This window comes from Trachypithecus francoisi, unplaced genomic scaffold (genome assembly GCF_009764315.1).
Source record: "Trachypithecus francoisi isolate TF-2019V2 unplaced genomic scaffold, Tfra_2.0 Lachesis_group13, whole genome shotgun sequence".
Lineage (NCBI taxonomy): Eukaryota > Metazoa > Chordata > Mammalia > Primates > Cercopithecidae > Trachypithecus > Trachypithecus francoisi.
In genome coordinates, this window is record NW_022681458.1 from 120600654 (window position 1) to 120624031 (window position 23378).

A 23378-nucleotide genomic window follows, 5' to 3' on the forward strand; every position below is an offset into this window, starting at 1 on the left:
CACATGCCACCATGCCCGGCTAATTTTTGTATTTTTGGTAGAGACAGGGTTTCACCATGTTGCCCAGGCTGGTCTCAAACTCCTGAGCTCAAGCGATTCGCCCGCCTTGGCTTCCCAAAGTGCTGGGATTACAGGCGTGTGCCACTGCGCCTGGCCTTTCAACATTTAGCCAGGTAGTTTCCAACTCTGGCTTAGCTTTTCACTTCCTGCTCGAGTAGGGGTTCAGGGTGTTCTCAGATCTTTCCTGACCATCTTTATAGCACTGGTCACATTCATAGCCCTTTGCATGCGAGTAGCCTTCTAGATGCCCTTAAATATATCAGAGCTTTTCAAAGACCCTAAGGACATCTCATCCCCAACTTTTGATTTTGAGCTCATTTGTTGTTGTTGATGGCCTATTATTTACTCAACTGCCTCAGGCATCCATAATGTTGTAATGTTGTCTTCAGCAAATACCCTGGGAAGAAAGCGGTTTGTCCTGAATGAGCTTTGGTTTTTCTTTTTTATTTTTTTGAGATCGAGTCTTGCTCAGTGGCCCAGGCTGAAGTGCAGTGGCGCAATCTCAGCTCACTGCAGCCTTCACTTCCCGGGTTCAATAGATTCTTGTGCCTCAGCCTCCCGAGTAGCTAGGACTACAGGCGTGTGCCACCACACCTGGCTAATTTTTGTATTTTTAGTAGAGACAGAGTTTCATGATGTTGGCCAGGCTGGTCTTAAGCTCCTGACCTCAAGTGATCTGCCCACCTCGGCCTCCCAAAGTGCTGGGATCACAGGTGTGAGTCACTGTGCCTGGCCACCTGAATGAGCTTTGAAACACGTTAAATAAAGACAGTTTTGTCCATGGAGTTTTCACCAGACATCATGTAGTGACAGTTCTCTGGGAATGGGACTTTGAAGAAGCTGCTACTCTGTTCTACCTCCCCCAGGGGCTGCCAGGCTGCATTTTTTAATGCTGTTGTGGAACTAGAAAGAGGGAGATTAGAATAGTGCATTTAAATGCCCTAAAACTTACTGCTCTTATCAAGATTCAGCCATTTTTCCTGAATAAACATCTGCCAGACTGTTGTATGTCTTTGGCTAATATGCAGAGTATATTAAAAACTGATTCTGATAATTCTTTTACAGCATTTTGTTGCTTGTGTGGTGATGATTTTCAGAGATTTTTACTCTGCCATTTCGACCAACTTCTCTCAATACATTGTTTTTAGATACCTTATTTTTCAACATACTCACTGAACTGTATTCTGATTGACTATTGGCTGTTGCCAGGAAACAAAATCAATCCTCAAAGGATAAAGATTAGAATGAGAAAATCCAGAGCCCTGTGAAGTGGTGTTTGCCTAAGTACCCTGCTTCATCTCCCACCACTCTTCCATTGTTCTCTGGCCTTAATGGCATTAAAAATAATGTCCCTAAACTGCACATTTTCCACCTTTGCATTACATTCTTTCAATCTTTTTTTTTTTTTTTTTTTTTTTTGAGACAGAGTCTCACTCTATCGCCCAGGCTGGAGTGCAGTGGCACAATCTCAGCTCACTGCAACCTCTGCCTCCCAGGTTCGAGTGATTCTCCTGCCTCAGCCTCCTTAGTAGCTGGGATTACAGACGCTCACCACCACGCTCGACTAATTTTTGTATTTTTAGTAGAGATGGGATTTCTCCATGTTGGCCATGCTGGTTTCGAACTCCTGATCTCAGGTGATCCACCCACCTCGGCCTCCCGAAGTGCTGAGATTACAGGCGTGAGCCACCACGCCCAGCCCATTCTTTCAACTTTTATCTCTATTTTATAAATGAGGAAATTGAGCTTCAGAGAGTTTAGGTGTCCTTCAGGAAGTTAGATAGCTAGTATATGGAGTGCAGAGACCAGAACGAAGGTCTGTCTGACTCTAAAGCCAAATTCAATATTCTTTGAGAGAAACTTTTTTTTGTTTTTTTTTTTTGTTTTTGAGACGGAGTTTCGCTCTTGGTGCCCAGGCTGGAGTGCAGTGGCACGATCTCGGCTCACCTCAACCTCCGCCTCCCGGGTTCAAGCGATTCTCCTGCCTCAGCCTCTCGAGTAGCTAGGATTACAGGCATGCGCCACCATGCCCAGCTAATTTTGTATTTTTAGTAGAGACCCGGTTTCTCCATGTTGATCAGGCTGGTCTGGAACTCCTGACCTCAGGTGATCCACCTGCCTCGGCCTCCCAAAGTGCTGGGATTACAGGTGTGAGCCACAGCGCCCGGCCAAGAGAAACTTTTTTTTTTTTTTTTTTTTTTGTGAGACGGACTCTCACTCTGTCGCCCAGGCTGGAGTGCAGTGGCCGGATCTCAGCTCACTGTAAGCTCCGCCACCCGGGTTTATGCCATTCTCCTGCCTCAGCCTCCTGAGTAGCTGGGACTACAGGCGCCCGCCACCTCGCCTGGCTAGTTTTTTTTTTTGTATTTTTTAGTAGAGACGGGGTTTCACCGCATTAGGCAGGATGGTCTCGATCTCCTGACCTCGTGATCCGCCCGTCTCGGCCTCCCAAAGTGCTGGGATTACAGGCTTGAGCCACCGCGCCCGGCCGAGAAACTATTTTTAAAGGAACTATACCAATTTATATGTTTGAAAAACTATTGTCATAACTTTAACCTGCACCTCATATTTCTCAAACAAATTTTGGAAAATGGGCATTTAAAGTGTGATAAGAAAATTCTTTCTTTAAAGGAAACTTGAGGTTTGAGTTATTTTTAACAAAACTCTAATAATGTCTAAACCCAGATTTTTTCTATCTGAGATTAATGTCACATTAAATAAAATCGTCTTCATGTATAGGAACAGGTTTAGAATACTAAGTTTTTTTTTTTTTTTTTTTTTCTTTTTTTGAGACGGAGTCTTGCTCTGTCGCCCGGGCTGGAGTGCAGTGGCCAGATCTCAGCTCACTGCAAGCTCTGCCTCCCGGGTTGACGCCATTCTCCTGCCTCAGCCTCCCGAGTAGCTGGGACTACAGGCGCCCGCCACCTCGCCCGGCTAGTTTTTTTTTGTATTTTTAGTAGAGACGGGGTTTCACTGTGTTAGCCAGGATGGTCTCGATCTCCTGACCTCGTGATCCACCCGTCTCAGCCTCCCAAAGTGCTGGGATTACAGGCTTGAGCCACTGCGCCCGGCTTAGAATACTAAGTTTTAAGATCTTGAAGAGATCTTAGAATCCTCTCTTCTAATTGCCTCATTTTATTTTATTTTTTGTTTTTGAGACAGAGTCTCGCTCAGTCGCCCAGGCTGGAGTGCAGTGATGCAATCTTGGCTCACTGCAACCTCTGCTTCTTGGGTTCAAGAGATTCTTGTGCCTCAGCCTCCCGAGTAGCTGGGACTACAGGCACCTGCCACCATGCCCTGCTAATTTTTTTGTGTTTTTAGTACAGATGGGGTTTCGCCGTGTTGGCCAGGCTGGTCTCGAACTCCTGATGTCAAGTGATCCGCATGAGCCACTGCGCCTGGTCTAGTTACCTCATTTTACAGATGAGAAAACTGATGCCAGGAAAGATGATGCCTTGTCCAAATGAGTTAGTAGCAGGTGGTCGCCACGGATCTTTCTACCACATGATCTCCTAATACGTCTCCTTGACACCTGGCCCTGCTGTCAAGCAGTAGTCACAGGTATGGGGATAGTCACCTAAAGACTAAGTTACTCAGTGTGTAGACCACTAATGTCCACTAGCAACACATGGCAAGCTTGTTTGTAGGGCAGAATCTCAGGCCCCACCCCAGGCTTAAACCTTTTCGTAAGATCCCCAGGTGACTCATACGCACATTAACTTCTAGAAGTGCTGAACCTTGGCTCCTACCTTGTTCTCCCCCTGAATCTCAGTCTCATCATGGTTTCACCAGTAGGCAAAACCAATGGTAAAATAGTTTCACTTCTGCCTCTCTATTACCCAATATCATGAACTTGCCTGGAGCCATCAAGCTTTTCCGATTTTTTTTTTCTACCTAACAGTATAAATAAAGAGTATGGGCTACCAAGGAAGTAAGGCAGTGTTCCAGATAATTCTGAACAAAATAATGCATTCGGTCCTTTGCCCTGAGTAGCCAAAAGTAGGGGGAAAGCCTGGAGGCTTTGGAGAAAGAAATGACTTGTCTCCAACTCACCCTTTGGGGTCTCTTCTCTGCATACTTCCAACCCCTGCCTTCCCCCATTCTGTTAGCGTGTCCTTCAGTTAGCCAATGTGGCTAATCATTTAGTATGAATTAGTTTAAGGTCTTGCTCCTCCCAGGAATATTTGCAAAGAAGGGAAGGGTGGAATTTCAGACATGCGATTCTGGCTCAGGAAAGATTTAGCTGGGTAAAGGGAGCCACCAAATCACATGAAAGTAGGCTTGGGCCGTGGCTCCATTTCAGGAGATCCTAGTCTTCCATTTGTAGCACAAAGGTTATCTTTGCTCCTAGGTCTGTAAAATGTGCATTGTCTTATGTGTAGTATTGCATGATTTTGAAAACATGATAGATAATTTATTTTGTGTAAGGCTCATAACTATTCAGTGAGGAAGCTGGCATCATCTTTGTTTTACAGGGCTTAAAGTTGTTTGGGGCCTTTTAGCTTCTGAACCAAACTCTAGGCTCCTTGTAATATGTTAATAAAATTGTCTCTCTTATAGGCGTTTCTTTTTTTTTCTTTTCTTTTCTTTTCTTTTTTTTTTTTGAGATGAAGTTTCGCTCTTGTTGCTCAGGCTAGAGTGCAATGGCGCCATCTTGGCTCACTGCAACCTCCACCTCCTGAGTTCAAGCGATTCACCTGCCTCTGCCTCCCAAGTAGCTGGGATTACAGGCATGCACCAGCATGCCTGGCTAACTTTGCTGTATTTTTAGTAGAGACAGGGTTTCTCCATGTTGGTCAGGCTGGTCTTGAACTCACGACCTCAGATGATCTGCCTGCCTCGGTCTCTCAAAGTGCTGGGATTACAGACGTAAGCCACCATGCCTGGCCATGCGAGTTTCTTATGACTGGTTTTAGTTTAGTTTTGTTTAGTTTTGTTTTGAGACTGTTACTCTGTTGCCAGCTGGAGTACAGTGGTGTAATCTTGGCTCAGGCTCACTGCAATCTCCACCTTCCGGGTTCAAGTGATTCTCCTGCCTCAGCCTCTCGAGTAGCTGCGACTACAGGTACACACCACCACACCTGGCTAATTTTTGTATTTTTAGTAGAGACAGAGTTTCACCATGTTGGCCAGATGGTCTCGATCTCTTGACCTCATGATCTGCCCACCTCGGCCTCCCAAAGTGCTGGGATTACAGATGTGAGCCACCACAACCAGTCTGGTTTTGTTTGTTGATTTAATTTATTTGTACACATTTTTTGAATAGATAATGCTCTCCTAGATTCAGTGTTTGAGAAACAAATTCTTCACGATACTCAGTCTTCTGAGGGTACTTTCTTTTCATGGCCTATTCTTGTTTTACCAGTACCTTCACTGTTTCCTCCCTACCATATCATCATGGCCATCATTGTTCTTTTGGAATGCAGGACCCCTTCAGTCTCCAAGAGAACTGATTCTCATGTTGGAATTCTCTCTAAGCCAATCTGTTCAGAATACTTTGACACAAATGAATGGCCTCACCAGGGTGGACCAGTTCAGAGAAGGCTGACCAAGGAAGCAAAGAGCCTGGAAATCAGAACAAGAGAAGATTTTACAGGCTTGGGACAAGTGTCTTCAATTATTTAAAGAGTTGTGATGTGAAAGAGAGATTATGATTTTTCTTAGGGGTAGAGGTAGATTTACTGTGAAGATAATCTGGTTTAAGCTTTAGGGCTACTGTGTGGCCCCCTTCCAAGACCTTGTACCTAATTTTGAATCTTTACATTTGTGTTATTTCAACTAAAGACCTCTTCCCCCACCACCAAATTACAGTATATGAGTTTCACAAAACTGGATATACCCCTTTCTGTGTGGAACAGAGAGCAAACCAGGACCTAGGACAGAAGTGAGAATCTCAAATGAGGGTATTCATTCAGTATTAGCTCAATAAAAGAAAATCTTTCCATGGGCCAAGACAATGCCACCAGGAAGTGGGTTGTGTAGGCACCTTCTTTTTTTTTTTGAGATGGAGTCTCACTCTGTTGCCAGGCTGGAGTGCAGTAGTGCAATCTCGGCTCACTGCAATTCTACCTCTGGTATTCAAGCGATTCTCCTACCTCAGCCTCTTGAGTAGCTGGGACTACAGGCATCCGCCACCATAGACAGCTAATTTTTGTATTTTTTTAGTAGAGACGGGGTTTCACCATGTTGGCCAGGATGGTCTCGATCTACTGACCTCATGATCTGCCCACCTCGGCCTCCCAAAGTGCTGGGATTACAGTTGTGAGCCGCCGTGCCAGGCCAGTAGGCACCTTCTATAGCTACCCACAGTTATTTGTCTCAGCAACATCCCCTCTTTGAGGCCAGTAGAATTTGGATTTGTTCAAAAAGTTAAGGAGAGCCCTTGATCTCCAGCTCCCAAGGGTGAATTCTGATTGGTCAAAGCCAATCATGGTATTCTCTTTCCCTATGGCCTTTAATTGGCCTGAGTAAGGGCAGGTCGTGTAGTTCTGGCCGGAGACAGGGGGTGCTGGTACTTTCTTCTCTGATTAAAAGACAAGGCTTCAGGTAAAGGTCTTTTTCCCCTTCCCTTTTATTCCTGAAACTCAGGAGAGCTGGAGATAAGCATCCATCCTGTGGCCAGTAGGCCAGAAGCATGAAAACCAAAGTCAACATGCTAAGGGTGGCAGAGCAGAAATGGTAAAGGCGTTTAGGATCCTTACAGCATTGTTGAGGAGCAGAACCAGGACTAACAGCCACCTACCTCTAGATTACTTATGTGAGAAAAATAAACTCCTTATTTGTTCAAATAACAGTTAAAATTTCCCATTACTTCCAGCCAAATGCATTTTTCCTTGATACGGCTATCTTTAAGGAGAGGGCTTTCTCTGTCTCTGGTGGAAGTCAATTTTCTGGGGGAATTTACTACAAAACATGGGTTGCAGAGGTCCCCTATGTCTGTGAGAGAGGATTTGGGGAGACAATGACTTGTTTTTAGGAATAATTTTGCATAATTAGAACATGAACAATTTTCTATGACTTGGGCCCTTAAGTTTCATCCTTCTTTCCTCAAGTCTTCATATTTCCTTTAGCCTATAACCATCTTTCTCAATGGATTTCTCTAACCTCATCCACAGCCTCCTTCAATTCCACCTTTTTTTTTTTATTGAGATGGAGTCTTGTTCTGTCACCCAGGCTGGAATGCAGTGGTGTGATCTCAGCTCAGTACAACCTCTGCCTCCCGGGTTCAAGCGATTCTCCTGCTTCAGCCTCCCAAGTAGCTGGGACTACAGGCATGTGCCACCACTCCTGGATAATTTTTGTATTTTTAGTAGAGACAGGATTTCACCTTTTTGGTCAGGCTGGTCTCAAACTCCTGACCTCAGGTGATCTACCTGCCTCAGCCTCCCAAAGTGTTGGGATTACAGGCATGGGCCACCGTGCCCGGCCCCAATTCCACCTTTGATAGGGGACAGAAAAAAAGATTGAGCAGGATGGATGAAGAGGACACTGTTTTTCAAAACTGGTATGCTTTCCAACAATTTAGGAGAGTAAGGTATGTTTATAAGTATTGACAGAATGTGCTTCCATTTCTGATCTGTAATCAGATAAACCAGAACTTTTCAAATGAGTAAACATCAGGTAAACATAAAGAGAGAGAGCCTGTACAGGCTGAGGGGATGGCACTGAAGACCCTGCAGTTTTCAAACTGGCTAATCAGACCCCGGGGAAGAAGGAATGCTTTTCAGGGGTACGTGGCCCAGGTGGGTTTTTTTTTTTTTTGACAGTTTCACTCCCATTGCTCAGGCTGGAGTACAGTGCAGAGATAGCAGCTCACTGCAACCTCTGCCTCCTGAATTCATGTGATTCTCCTGCTTCAGCCTCCCGAGTAGCTGGGACTACAGGTGCAGGCCATTGCACCTGGGTACTTTTTGTATTTTTAGTAGAGATGATTTTCACCATGTTGCTCAGGCCAGTCTCAAACTCCTGAGCTAGAACTCTTGAGCCTTGGCCTTCCAAAGTTCTGGGATTACAGGTGTCCAGGAGGTATTTTTAAAAATACTTTCTTTTTTTTTTTTTTTTTTCCAGACAGAGTCTCTGTTACCCAGGTTGGAGTGCAATGGTGCAATCTCAGCTCACTGCAACCTCCACCTCCCAAGTTCAAACGATTCTCCTGCCTCAGCCTCCCGAGTAGCTGGGATTACAAACATGTGTCACAACACCCAGCTAAGTTTTGTATTTTTAGTAGAGATGGGGTTTTACCATGTTGGCCAGGCTGGTCTCGAACTCCTACCTCAAGTGATTCTCCCGCCTCGGCCTCCCAAAGTGCTGGAATTACAGGCATGAGCCACCATGCTTGGTCTAAAGGACTTCATTGTGAAACATTTTAGATAGAATAGTTTAATGTTCCCATCACCCAGCCTCAGTTCATGGCCCATTCTTGTTTCATCTATACCTTCGCTGCTTCCCCCTGCCATATCATCATTTCTTTTTTTTATTGAGATAAAGATGCAAGATGACCACCAACAATTCCTCCCATCCCTGAAAACCCCATGCTGCTCCTCTAATGAAGAGTGATGAAAATATTCCACAATTAGATTGTGGTTGTACAACTCTGTGAAAATACCCAAAGCCATGGAAGTGTACACTTTAAAGTGTACACTTTAAGTGAATTATATCTCAATAAAGATGCTTTTAAAAGGTGGAGAAGGAAAATTTCTCTATTTTAATAATATTTAAAGAAAACAAAGAGGTAGAGTCTCTGTGATTTGCTTAAACCATTAATAGGTAGCAGAAGGGACGCTCTGTGACTGCTGGGCATAGCCCTTCATCAGCCCCGGAGCTTCTGCTTTCACTGTTTTGCCATACCAACGGACCTGCAAGAGAGTAGCCCAGGCAGAATCCAGCTGTTCTTTTGAGCCACCCCAGCGGAGATGCCACACAGACCAGTGAAACCACCTTGGCAGCTCCAGCACCTGTTGAGCTGCCCAGCCAACACCACATGGGGCAGAGATGAGCTGCCAAGCCTGTCGACTACGTTTTGGGGTGTGGAGGAGTGGGCAGTGCCAAATCCCCAGAAGAAGCTCAATGAGTATTTGTCTGTTTTCATTTCAGCCAGCAGAGGGTCCTCAAGGTAACACCTTCCAGTGGCTCCCCCACCTCTCTCAGAGCTCTGGCCAGGGCCCACAAGGCCCTCCATCTTACCCCTTTCCTCTCTGTCACCTCCTCCTGCTCTTCCTCTTGCTTCCTCACTTCTAGCTACAAAGGCCTTCCTTCAACAGACAGACCTGTCCCCTTGCAGGGCCTTTTGCCCTTGCTCTTCCCTTTGGTCCTCCCCAGATGGCTACAGGGTTCCTCCCACACCTCCTGTAGGTCTTCACTCAAATGCTACCTTCCTTCTTCTTCTTCTTCTTTTTTTTTTTTGAGACTGAGTCTGGCTCTGTCGCCAGGCTGGAGTGCAGTGGTGTCATCTGGACTCACTGCAACCTCCGCCTCCCGGGTTCAAGCGACTCTCCTGCCTCAGCCTCCTGAGTAGCTGGGACTACAGGCCCGCGCCACCACGCCCGGCTAATTTTTGTATTTTTAGTAGAGACGGGGGTTTCACAATGTTGGCCAGGCTGGTCTCGATCTCCTGACCTCGTGATCCGCCCGCCTTGGCCGCCCAAAGTGTTTGGATTACAGGCGTTGAGCCACCGCGCCCGGCCAAATGCCACCTTCTTATTGAGACCTGCTGTCAGTGTAAAATCGCAAACCCTCACTCCCTGTCCTTATTCCCTACTTCTACTTTTCTCTTTGGCATTTACCAATGTCTAACAGTATTTAATTTCACAAATTTATCTCGTTTATTTTCTGTCTCGTTTATATTTCTGCTATAACATAAACTCCAGGAAGGATTTTTGCCTGTCTTGGTTGTCTGTCGTATCTCGTGTCTAGAACACAGAACCCATTGTAGGCACTTCAATAAATTACCTGTAGAATGAATGGACTGAATGTCACCTTGTTGGAGAGTACCCCGCCACCACCACAGTCTGTTAAACAGTAATCTTTCATTTCTCTTTCCCAGTTTTATTTTTCTTCGTTTATACTTAATCACCTTTGATACCTATTTGTTTACTGTTTCTCTCCCCAGTAGCGTGAAAGTTACTTTAATAGTAGAGATTTAAATGTATTTTAATCCCTACAAAGAAGAAAAAGGGAGGAAATACATGACAAGCTCTCAGTACGTATTTGCGAAGCAATTAATCTCTTGAACGAAGATGTAGCAGGCAGCTCCACTAGCCTCCTTCGTGATAGGACTAACTTGGGGTCTGTCTGCGGGCGAGCACCTCCTCCGGCAGTGCCCCATTAAACCAGCCGCGGACGCCCGGCTGTTGGCGGTAGTTCCAGCCCGGCCCGGCCCGGCGTTGCCGGTTTTTCTCCAGTCGCCCTGCAGCCAGTTTCCGGGGCGGTGTCATCGCCCGTTTAAGAGCGGGGCGCTCCGCCCTGGGGGCGGAGCTGGGAGGGAGCTTTAAGGGGCGGACGGGCGGGAGGTCGGGGTCCTCCGGGGATTAGAGCCGGTGGGCTCGCTGTGGGCGCCATTTCTCGGCGTCTCCCGAGGAGTCGCCCCTTCCTCAGCCTTGCTCGGCTCTTCTCCCCTCTGGTCGCCGGGGCCGCGCCGTCCCCCGCTCAGGTAAGCGCGAGGCCCGGCGGCGCCGGGGTACAGCCCGCTGCCCTCCTAGCCGAGCGGACCCCTCCTCGCCCGCGCCTGCGGTGGCGGCCTTGTCCCCGGGGAGGCGGGCGGGGGCCGCTCCCAGACCCTAGGGCGGCCGGCCCCTGGCTGGTCGGGCCGGCAGGGCATTAATCCCGCCGGAGGGAGGGGCGGCGGCGGCCAATGAGGCGGGGCCGCCGAGTTTCGGTCGATACCGCGCCACGGGCCGGAGCGGAGGGCCCGGGGCACCCGGGTTAATGTTTGCCGGGCGGACGCGCTCCCCGGGCCGCGCGCACCCCTCGCCGGTCCGCTGGGCTGGCGTCCAGCGGGAGAGACAAAAGTCGCAAGAGAGGGGAATAACGAACTGAGTTTGTGTCACGGTTTTGGTGAACTTTTCGAGCTGACTTGTATTTGAGTAAAATTTCAGCTCCTTGGGAAAGGAGAGGCAGGTGTGTTCCCCGGAAAGACGAGGTCTGAAGCGCCCGCCCCGCCCCCACCCGGGACGTTTGTCGTGCTAATGATGGGTTCTTTGGTGTGTCAATGTTAATTGTCTCTGCGGTTACTTGAATTCTACCTAAGAGCGAGACCCGAGTCTTAAAACGTTTGGCAATATTTTAGACTAGTATTAAAAGTTTTTAAAGAATTACGGGGAAAATTCCCATAACCGTGTACATTTCTAATGTAACCCACAACTGCATTAACTCAGTTTCTAACATAACCCGTTGCTGAGCTCTAGTTAACCTTGTTGGATTATTTGTGCATGTAAGATAGTGTGCAGGTTTTGGAAAATAGGCTAACTTCATTCGAAAGCGATATGCGTAACTGCTGTTGAGTTACTCGCTTGCATTTTCTTTTTTGGGATTGCTGGGACAAAATATAGTGGTACCTTCATGGCATTTGCTGTATGTTGCTTTATCAAAAAGCAATTACCATATTGTGGCCACCAGTCATGTAAGAGTATACATATTTCCTGAGTAACTTTTGGGTTTTGGATACTTCTTTTAACCAACTTCTGTTAGGATTGCTTAAATTTGCATTTTGTGATTCCAAAGGAAATCCTTCTAGTTAGGAACTAGAGTAGAAACAGCTGCTTTTTGGAAGCCACATAAACCTACCATCCAAAAATTCCACTGTCATTCTAGTGTGTCAGGCGAGTTTTTTATTGAGTGCCTGATATGCGGGTTGTTAAGCCAGCTGTTGGGCCAAAGTAGTGAACAAGCCAGACGAAGTCTTTGTCCTTGAGTGAATGGGGGAAGTAGCCAGTAAAAAAAAAAAAAAATTAACAGGTATTTAATTACAATTTCTTTATTATAAAGAAAAGACTAAGAGGACTAAAAGGGACATCGAATTTAGACTCGCAAGTCTCAGATTGTTTTTCTGAGACTGAGACATTTCGACTATAAGTCTGAAGTTAGTCCAGTGAAGTGGGAGTGGGTGGAAGAGAGGGGAAGTGGAAAAAGAACATTCCAGAAAGGTGGAACAGCTAATGAAAAATGGTCCAGAATTAAGAAGACTCTTGGGCCGAGCAGAAAGAGTACCAGAGCAGAGCAAACAGTAGGGAGTAGGTTGACAGATGGGTCAGGCAAGTAGGAGGAGCTGCATCTAGGACCAGGGCCATTAAAGATTTTAGAATAGGGAACAGATTTGTGGTTGCCAAAAATCCAATGGCTGCGACATGAAGAGTGGAATTGGGAGAGTGCAGGTGGGAAGGGAAAAGTGAGTATGAGAAAACTTTTTTCACAGTCATAAAAAAAAAACACAACTTTTTTTTTTTTTTTTTTTTTTTTGAGGCGGGGTCTCGCTCTGTCGCCGGGACTGGAGTGCAGTGGCCGGATCTCAGCTCACTGCAAGCTCCGCCTCCCGGGTTCACACCATTCTCCTGCCTCAGCCTCCCGAGTAGCTGGGACTACAGGCGCCTGCCACCTCGCCCGGCTAGATTTTGTATTTTTAGTAGAGACGGGGTTTCACCGTGTTAGCCAGGATGGTCTCGATCTCCTGACCTCGTGATCCGCCCGTCTCGGCCTCCCAAAGTGCTGGGATTACAGGCTTGAGTCACCGCGCCCGGCCAAAAACCCCACAACTTTTAATGACCCATTCATATATTATTGTGGTTTTTTCCATTAAAAAAAAAATAGATGGTGTCTTGCTGTGTTGCCCACGCAGGTCTTGAACTCTTGGCCTCCAACAGTCGTCCTGACTTAGCCTCCCAGAGTGCCAGGATTGCAGATGTGAGCCACTGTACCCGGCCGTATATTCTTGTTGTGACCTCTGACATGTCCCTCTTCAGAGAGAATCTCACTTAACTGTTTACGAGTGTGTCTGTTTAGCGTCTGTGTGTGTGTGTGTGCATGGATCCCACCTCAGTGTAGGATAAAACTCTCTTCAGTGTTCTGTGATTTGATTTTTCACTTAGAAATGTTGTCATATCTAAGTCAAGTATTTATTTAAAACAACTGTGTTATGACTGGGCTTGGTGCCTCATGCCTGTAATCCCAGCACTTTGGGAGGTTGAGGTGGGAGGATTCCCTGAGGCCAGGAGTTTGAGACAAACCTGGCTAAGTAGCAGTACCCTGTCTCTACAAAAAATAACTTAAAAAACCATTAGCTGGGTGGGTGGCATGTGCTTGGAGCCCTAGGTGGGAGAATCCCTTGAGCATGGTAGATGAAGGCCCTGGTGAGCCTTGGATGCTAGAGTGAGACCGTCTCTAAAATAAATAAATAAATACATAAATAAAAATAAAACAACTGTATTGTATGCCGTTGTGTGTACCATAACTTGTTTAACTGTTTGCACATTGATGAACATATTTAAAATTTTCTTAAATCAGTTATGCCCCGAAAAATCCTGTTACTGCAACTTAAAGCACAGGTGTGATTTTTTTTTTTTCTTTAGGTTATCCTTCCAAGAAATAGAACTGTTGAGTAAGGAGTATGCATGTTAAAATTTTTAATATTGGCCCAGTGAGGTGGCTCACGCCTGTAATCCCAGCACTTTGGGAGGCCGAGGCAGGTGGATCACCTGAGGTCAGGAGTTTGAGACCAGTCTGGCCAACATGGTGAAACCCAGTATCTACTAAAAGTACAAGAATTAGCCGGGCGTGGTGGCTGGTGCCTGTAATCCCTGCTCCTCGGGAGACCAAGGCAAGGGAATCGCTTGAACCCGGCAGGCGGAGGTTGCCGTCAGCCAAGATCATACCATTACACTCCAACCTGGGGAACAAGAGTGAGACTGTCTCAAAAAAAAAAATTTTTTTTAAAAAAAATATTAATAGCATGGGCAAATCTCCCTCCAAAAAAGCCCAATGTATGAGGATTATTTTTTTCTCACATTCTTTTTAACACTATCTTGAGTCTTTAAATGACAGACAGTATCTTATTTTTTTTCATTTGGATTTTCTTGGATACTGTTAAAGGTATTCGTTTTTGTGAACATCTTTCAAATGATCTTTTAGGAGTTTTTCATATCATGCTTTTTTTTCTTTTTTTGATACAGAGTCTCACTCTCAGGTTGGAGTGCAGTGGTAGGATATCATAAAATGTTTCTTGGGAGATATTGGTGGAGTTAAATTAAAAGGAATATGTAGGGATTCTGTGACACAGGATTTTAGAAAGCTGGGATAACAAGTACCGTCTTGGGCAGCTGAAATGAGACTGGATAGCAAATTCCAAAGGGAGAAATATCTGGAGAGAGAGTGGGACCAGGTATTATATATGAGTGTTTGGCACACTGGAAAGTTATCTGACTAAAATTTTAGTTATCTCCTTGGAATTCGTTTACCTAATTACACAAGAGTATACTTGTGTAAAATGTGTAGGTTAATCTTCGGTGTATAGACATTTTAATATGGTAGTATCTTAAAAATTGGATTTTATCAGGTTTATGAATAAATCTAGTTGAAAAAGTCATTTAATCTGAAGGCTTCTCTTGAAAAACAGCATTCTTCTGAATTCTTCTGCTCCCTCTCCCAAGGCAATCATTTTCACATTTTAAATCAAATGCTCTTACTGCTAGTTCTTGATTTTTTAATTTTAGTGATGACCTGTTGGCCTGCTGTTACGCATGATGAGGAATTAACTCTTTCCATATCTGTATCCCCTACCTCTTATTATGTACCCCCTCTCTGTTGTAGTTATTGTTTGCTCAGTATTTAGTATTTGACATTTAAATCATTAGCAGCTGAGTCATCTAGTGTATTGTGATTTCCTTTTCTGCACAGCTTCTTGTTTCTTTTGGAATTAATAGTCGTTTTGGCTTACTTGTTGGCTTATGTGTACTTAAACTCTCTTTGTTGTGCAAATGAAACACATTAGGGTAGCAAAGTGACTTTGATTTTGTGTTTCCATTTAGTGTGCTATGTTTTAAAACCCGTTTTAACTGTTTTGATTAACATTAATGTTCTTTATAGAGATAAGGAAAAAGGTAGCGTTAAAGTACTTTGACATTAAAAAGGTGTATGTTAAGTAGTTATTTAAAATCTGTATGTAACAATATTTGACAAAACTTAGGAAATTTGAATTATATTTGTATTTTAGCTGAAATTGGTGATTGTTTTTATATTTTTATTATGAATGCTCAGAAAAGAAATGGAACTTCTCAGGACTTTTTTTTTTTTTTTTGAGACAGTCTCGCTCTGCCACCCAGGCTGGAGTGCAGTGGCCGGATCTCAGCTCACTGCAAGCTCCGCCTCGCGGGTTCACGCCATTCTCCTGCCTCAGCCTCCCGTGTAGCTGGGACTAAAGGCGCCCACCACTGCGCCTGGCTAATTTTTTGTATTTTTAGTAGAGACGGGGTTTCACCATGTTAGCCAGGATGGTCTTGATCTCCTGACCTCGTGATCCACCCGCCTTGGCCTCCCAAAGTGCTGGGATTACAGGCGTGAGCCACCGCGCCCGGCCACTTCTCAGGATTTTTATGATCATCAAAGGCTACCTTAGTGTCTGACATCATCTTAGGGTATACAAGATGTTGTACATATAATTTATCTTTTTAGAAGACCTGATGAACTTCATGAATGTTTGCCTTCTCCTGCCAAATCAGTTCCTGATGAAATGATCCAGTAAATTTAGAAAGCTCCAAACAAACTATGGCTATGTCTTACACATACAAGTCTTTTAAAACTTTGAATTAAAGTAACCAACTTTTTAAATTAATTAACTTTTTAATTGACAAAAATTGTGTATATTATGTATAATATCTCTTGAAATATTTATTAAAAGTAGCCAGTTTTAATGATTTTTTTCAGATTTACTTGACCAGGAGCCCTTTTTATTTTTTGTTTTATTTACTGATTTTTTGAGACAGGGTCTTGCTCTGTTGCCCGAGCTAGAAGGCAGTGGTGCAATCCCAGCTCACTGCAGCTTTCACTGCCTGGGGTCAAGTGATCCTTCTGCCTCATAGCCCCTCAAGTAGCTGGGACCACAGGTATGCACCACCACACTTGGGTCATTTTATTTTTAGTAGTGATTAGGTCTCACTGTGTTGCCCAGGCTGGTCTTGAACTCCTGGACTCTAGTAGTCCTGCTGCCTGGGCCTCCCAAAACGTTGGGATTGCAGGCGTGCGTCACTGCACCCAGCCCAGGAGTCCTTTTTAGTAGCATTTCTACTAATGTGCACAGGACTTGACTAAATAATGCCATTTGACTGACTACAAGTTGTGGAGAACCTCATTTTTTTCCTGATGCCATCTTTTTCTCTCTGCTTTTGTAGTGACAAAAATGCTGAGTTTCTTCCGTAGAACACTGGGGCGTCGGTCTATGCGTAAACATGCAGAAAAGGAACGGCTCCGAGAAGCACAACGCGCAGCCACACATATTCCTGCAGCTGGAGATTCTAAGTCCATCATCACGTGTCGGGTGTCCCTTCTGGATGGTACTGATGTTAGTGTGGACTTGCCAGTAAGTAGGTCTTGCCGAGCTCCAAATTCTGTTTGCAATTACTGTCTTTGTTTGTTTGTTTGTTTAAAAGCTTTGTATTGATAACTTCTGGATGGAAATCGGTAAAGGTACTATGGGTTAATTAGATCAGGCACTGTAACATTCGGGTACACGGATCAGATAACTGTATTCCAAAAGTACTTGGATTGATGGTATTTCTCTTTGGAATTAGTGGCAATTACCTGAAACATTTAAATGATAGGGCGGTTATTGGCATGAGTCCCTTTTGTGTGTGTTTATGTGTGTTCTTTATGATGGCTCACGTAACGTAGTCTAGTGGATTTCTCACAATCCTTGTTGAACAATTATTAAAACATTGTGACTCTTTGAGAATAACAACACTTCCATGTGTACTGTAGGACTTTTAGTTTTTTGCGCACTTCTGTATTTTTTAAAACTCTCCTTACTTTCTTCAAAATAAGTATTTCCCCACAATTTGGTTTACTTGCAGACATTAATTAGGTGAAGTGAGAAAAAGGACTTTCTTCATACCCCTCAGCTCTGACTGTCTTTCTCTTTGCTCCCGAAGTATTTTGCATCTTAGGTTTTTCATACATTGTAGTCTTTATCTCAAGACAGCCTGTTGTAATTATATTTGCACTTTGGATAGGTGTTTTTTTTTTTTTGCAGAAATGCATAATCATAACTCCGTTTGAAACAATCCGACATGTTTGAAAGGGGTTAGCTTATTTTTTTACAGACCTTTTTGGGTGGAGGAGGGGAAGAAAAGGTTACCTTTTTGGTTTTGGGCAGTTGAATATTTTTCTGAGCTGCTTACTAATACCACGTATCTTTCCCACGTCTTTGTTCTGCATTCAAAGACTTACCGTAAATTATGTCATTTGATATGAGCTTCGTAGGATGTTCCTTGATGTTTTTCCTCCCGACAAACTCTTTAGTACACCTTCATTTACCCAAAATTCAATTTAAAAAGTCTCTTTGGGCAAAGTGATCTACATGCTGCTGTAATACATAATTGAATAAGCTCGGGAAGGCCTTAAACTCACTAACTGAGAGTATAAGAAATTGGAGAGTTTAAATAGATGTTCTCATTATCTTAATAATTTGGAATGTATTAGATACGTACATTATACATTTTAAAAAGTTAAAGTATAGAATTAATCAAAGAGGATTTCTTGAGGTGTTTTGAAGTCATCATTACGTGTATTTGTTATCTTTGTCTATAATAATGTATATTTTTAGGGTTTTTGATTCTGGACAACTTGAAGGCATATAAATTTTCTTCCTGTAAGTACTTCTTGAGGGTTTATCAGACATTCCAACATGAACTATTTTGTGAGGATAGTTTTCGTACTCATTTCTTATTTGATAAGAATCTTAAGAGTTTTGTGTACTATTTCATTAAAGTATCATTAGATATGTGGTGAAAAGCCTGAGATTGCTGTGTGAGAGACTGGAAGGAAGTTTCTTATTACCTAATGTTTGAAGTATGAAGTCTCAGGGTTGTTGATGGATAAGCTGATAGTAGGAGAGTAGAATTTGTAAAAAAAACTTTTTAAAAAGGCAGTGCAGTATGGAGGAGAAACAACACTAGTTTTTAAAGTAGTGAAACAGATGGCTAGTTACTGATCTGGAATGGTTTCCTAAACTTTGTATGCTTAGCTGGGTGTATGTGATGCTTGATCAAGTATATAAGCTAACTGGTCTCTCATGGGGACAATTGTAGTGAAACAGCTGGAGTTATAGATTGGACTTTTTGTGAGACAAGAACAGTTATCGACAGGTGCAGTGGTTTATGCGTGTAATCCCAGCACTTTGGGAGGCTGAGGCAGTCAGACCCCTTGAGGCCAGGAGTTCAAGACCAGCCTGGCCAACATGGTGAAACCCCATCTCTACTAAAAATACAAAAATTAACCAGGCGTGGTGGCATGCACCTGTAGTCCCAGCTACTCAGGAGGCTGAGGCAGGAGAATCACTTGAACCTGGGAGGCGGAGATTGCAGTGAGCTGAGATCGCACCACTGCACTCCAGCCTGGGTGACAGAGCAAGACTCTGTCTCAAAAAAAAAAAAAGAAAAAAAAAAAACAACTGGGCCGGCCAGTGGCTCACGCTGGTAATCCCAGCACTTTGGGAGGCTGAGGTGGGCGGATCATGAGGTCAGGAGTTTGAGACCAGCCTGGCCAACACAGTGAAACCCCATCTCTACTAAAAATACAAAATAGCTGGGCGTGGTGGCGGGTGCCTGTAATCCCAGCTACTTGGAAGGCTGAGGCAGGAGAATTGCTTGAACCTGGAAGGCAGAGGTTGCAGTGAGCCGAATTTGCGCCACTGTACTCCAGCCTGAACAACAATGCAAGACTCCGTCTCAAAAAAAAAGGAACAACTGTCTTTCCAGTTCTGTAGGTGAAATCATACTTACTAACCTTACTCTAGGTACATGCTTGGATATAAAGTGGTCATTGGCCTGTTTTACTAAGTTGTCGCTAAAGGAAAAAATAGGCCAGAAGAATAATAATTTCTAAAAAAGAAAAAATGCTTTCCCCTTTTCAGATTTATTTTCTCAACCAGTCTGCTGTGATTGTGGAAGAAGATTTAGAATTGATTTTAGAAATTGGATGAAGCACATACTCATTTCCCATTAGGATAAGGGTCACTAGTGATTATAGCTAACGATCTTCTTCCTTTAAAAAAAAAAAAAAATTAAATAGAGTGAGAAGGCCTTTCATTGAATGACAAAGGTATCAGGTAGAAATTTCTATCTAATTTTTAAGCTTTTTCTTTGAAAATACTACAGTAAGCTTGTTTAAGAGCTTAGTATTAGTTAATTGCTTGTAACGTAAAATCCTTCTAAGTTTTAAATTAGGAAATGTTTGGCCAATTAACCAATAGATAATTTTTTTCCTTTTTTTAAATTATATTTTAAGTTCTGGGATACATGTGCAGAACGTGCAGGTTTGTTACATAGGTATACACGTGCCATGGGGTTTGCTGCACCCATCAACCTGTCATCTACGTTAGGTATTTCTCCTAATGCTATCCCTCCCCTAACCCCCCAACCTCCGACAGGCCTCAGTGCATGATGTTCCCCTCCCTGTGTCTATGTGTTCTCATTGTTCAACTCCCACTTATGAGTAAGAACATGTGGTGTTTGGTTTTCTGTTCCTGTGTTAGTTTGCTGAGAATGATGGTTTCCAGCTTCATCTATGTCCCTGCAAAAGACATGAACTCATCCTTTTCATGGCTGCATAGTATTCCATGGGGTTTTTGTGCCACATTTTTATCCAGTCTATTATTGATGGGCTTTTGGGTTATTTGGGTTGGTTCCAAGTCTTTGCTATTGTGAATAGTGCTGCAGTAAACATACGTGTGCATGTGTCTTTACAGTAGAATGATTTATAATTCTTTGGGATATACACTCAGTAATGGGATTGCTGGGTCAAAAGATATTTCTGGTTCTAGATCCATGAGGAATCGCTACGCTGTCTCTTCCACAATGGTTGAACTAATTTACACTCCCACCAACAGTGTAAAAGCATTCCTATTTCTCCACATCCTCTCCAGCATCTGTTGTTTCCTGACTTTTTATTGATGACCATTCTAACTGACGTGAGATGGTATCTGATTGTGGTTTTGATTTGCATTTCTCTGATGACCAGTGATGATGAGCCTTTTTCATATGTTTGTTGGCTGCATAAATACCTTCTTTTGAGAAGTGTCTGTTCATATGCTTTGCCCACTTTTTGGTGGAATTGTTTGTTTTTTTCTTGTAAATTTAAGTTCCTTGTAGATTCTGGGTGTTAGCCCTTTGTCAGATGGATAGATTGCAAAATCTTTCTCCCAATCTGTAGGTTGCCTGTTCACTCTGATGATATTTTCTTTTGCTGTGCAGAAGCTTTTTAGTTTAATTAGATCCCATTTGTCAGTTTTGGCTTTTGTGGCCATTGCTTTTGGTGTTTTAAGTTATGAAGTCTTTGCCCATGCCTATGTCCTGAATGGTATTGCCTAGGTTTTCTTCTAGGGTTTTTATGGTTTTAGGTTTTATGTTTAAGTCTTTAATCCATCTTGAGTTAATTTTTGTATAAGATTGTTAAGGAGGGGGTCCAGTTTTAGGTTTCTGCATATGGCTAGCCAGTTTTCCCAATACCATTTATTAAATAGGGAATCCTTTCCCCATTGCTTGTTTTTGTCAGGTTTGTCAAAGATCAGATGGTTGTAGATGTGTGGTATTATTTCTGAGGCCTCTGTTCTTTTCCATTGGTCTGTATATCTGTTTTGGTACCAGTACCATGCTGTTTTGGTTACTGTAGCCTTGTAGTATAGTTTGAAGTTAGGTAGCGTGATGCCTCCAGCTATATTCTTTTGCTTAGGATTGTCTTGGCTATATGGGCTCTTTTTTTGGTTCCATATGAAATTTAAAGTAGTTTTTTCTAATTCTGTGAAGAAAGTCAGTGGTAGTTTGATGGGGATAGCATTGAATGTATGAATTACTGTGGGCAATACTGCCATTTTCACGATATTGATTCTTCCTATCCATGAGCATGGAATGTTTTAACATTTGTTTGTGTCCTCTTTTATTTCCTTGAGCAGTGGTTTGTAGTTCTCCTTGAAGAGGTCTTTCATATCTCTTGTGAGTTATAATCATGACATCTGCAGAGACAATTTTACTTCCTCTATTCCTATTTGAATATCCTTTATTTCTTTCTCTTGGCCCATTGCCCTGGCCAGAACTTCCAATACTATGTTGAATAGGAGTGGTGAGAGAGGGCATCCTTGTCTTGTGCCAGTTTTCAAAGGGAATGCTTCCAGCTTTTGCCCATCCGGTATGATATTGGCTGTGGGTTTGTCGTAAAAAGCTCTTAAATTCTTTTGAGATACGTTCCATCAATACCTAGTTTATTGAGTGTTTTCAGCATGAAGACGTGTTGAATTTTGTCGAAGGCCTTTTCTGCATCTATTAAGATAATCATGTGGTTTGGTTTTGTTTTTTGTTTTTTTGAGACGGAGTCTTGCTCTGTCGCCCAGGCTGGAGTGCAGTGGCGTGATCCTAGCTCACTGCAAGCTCCGCCTCCTGCGTTCACGCCATTCTCCTGCCTCAGCCTCCTGAGTAGCTGGGACTACAGGCGCCCGCCACCACACCCGGCTAATTTTGATTTTGATTTTTAGTAGAGATGGAGTTTCACTGTGTTAGCCAGGATGGTCTCCATCTCCTGACCTCGTGGTCTGCCCGCCTTGGCCTCCCAAAGTGCTGGGATTACAGGCGGGAGCCACCGTGCCCGGCCAGTCATGTGGTTTTTGTCATTGATTCGGTTTAGGTTATGGATGACGTTTATGGATTTGTGTATGTTGAACCAGCCTTGCATCCCAGGGATGAGGCCGACTTGATCATGGTGGATGAGGTTTTTGAAGTGCTGCTGGATTCAATTTGCCAGTATTTTATTTTTTTTTTATTTTTTATTTTTGTTTGAGACGGAGTCTTGCTCTGTCACCCAGGCTGGAGTGCAGTGGCTGGATCTCAGCTCACTGCAAGCTCCGCCTCCCGGATTTACGCCATTCTCCTGCCTCAGTCTCCCGAGTAGCTGGGACTACAGGCGCCCGCCACCTCGCCCGGCTAGTTTTTTGTATTTTTAAGTAGAGACAGGGTTTCACCGTATTAGCCAGGATGGTCTCAATCTCCTGACCCCGTGATCCGCCCGTCTCGGCCTCCCAAAGTGCTGGGATTACAGGCTTGAGCCACCGCACCCAGCCCTGCCAGTATTTTATTGAGGATTTTTGCGTTGATGTTCATCAGGGATATTGGCCTGAAATTTTCTTTTTTTTATTGTATCTCTGCCAAGTTTTGGTATCAGGACAATGCTGGCCTTATAATAAAATGAGTTGGGGGGGTCCCTCCTTTTCTGTTATTTGGAATCGCTTCAGAAGGAATAGTACCAGCTCCTCTTCGTACCTCTGTTAGAACTCAGCTCTGAATCCATCTGGTCCTGGGTTTTTTTTGATTGGTAGGCTATTAATTGCTGCCTCAATTTCAGAACTTGTTGGTCTCTTCAGGGATTTGACTTTTTCCTAGTTTAGTCTTGGGAGGATGTATGTGTCCAGGAATTTATCAATTTCTTCTAGATTTTGTAGTTGATTTGCTTAGAGGTGTTCATAGTATTCTCTGATGGTAGTTTCTGTTTCTGTTTCTGTGGGATCAGTGGTGATATTCTGTTGATTATTTTTCATTGTGTCTATTTGATTCTTTTTTTTTCTTGCTTTCCATTTGCTTGGTAAATGTTCCTTCATCCCTTTATTTTGAGCCTGTGTGTGTCTTTGCAGGTGAGATGGTTCTCCTGAATACAGCACACTGATTGGTCTTGACTCTTTATCCAATTTGCCAGTCTGTGTCTTTTAATTGGGGTATTTAGCCCATTTACCTTTAAGGGTAATAGATAACAATTTTTATATACCTGTTTTACTGATATAGATGCTAAAGGCTTTAAGTTATATAAGACCGTGTATAGTTATACTTTTAAATACATGAAAACCATCCCGTGTTCTTGAATTTGAAGACTTAAGGTTGGTAGGATGGCAGTACACCTCACATTGATTTACGAATTCGGTGCAGTCCCCATGAGAATTCCAGCTGACCTGGTTGTAGAAATTTACAAATTGATTCCAAAATTCTTAAGGTATTGTAAGGAACTCTTAATAGCTAGAACAATATTGAAAAACAATAATTAGGAGGACACATACTTCCAATTCTAAGACTGACTACAAAGCA

At 43.5% G+C, this 23378-nt stretch overlaps 1 protein-coding gene across 5 annotated transcripts in view; it reads left to right on the plus strand.

The window, feature by feature from the left end:
* The first annotated feature begins 10508 nt into the window (after positions 1-10508).
* EPB41L5 (erythrocyte membrane protein band 4.1 like 5) overlaps positions 10509-23378 on the plus strand; it is a 179183-nt gene continuing 166313 nt past the window's right edge. For 2 of the 5 annotated variants that reach the window (XM_033231772.1, XM_033231774.1), the window contains exons 1-2: positions 10510-10708; positions 16434-16621. In XM_033231772.1, coding sequence (XP_033087663.1) covers positions 16442-16621 — 180 coding nt within the window. In that variant the 5' untranslated portion in view covers positions 10510-10708; positions 16434-16441. Of the gene's footprint in view, positions 11176-16433; positions 16626-23378 lie in introns of all 5 variants that reach the window. The other 3 variants (XM_033231775.1, XM_033231776.1, XM_033231773.1) reach the window with 3 other exon arrangements.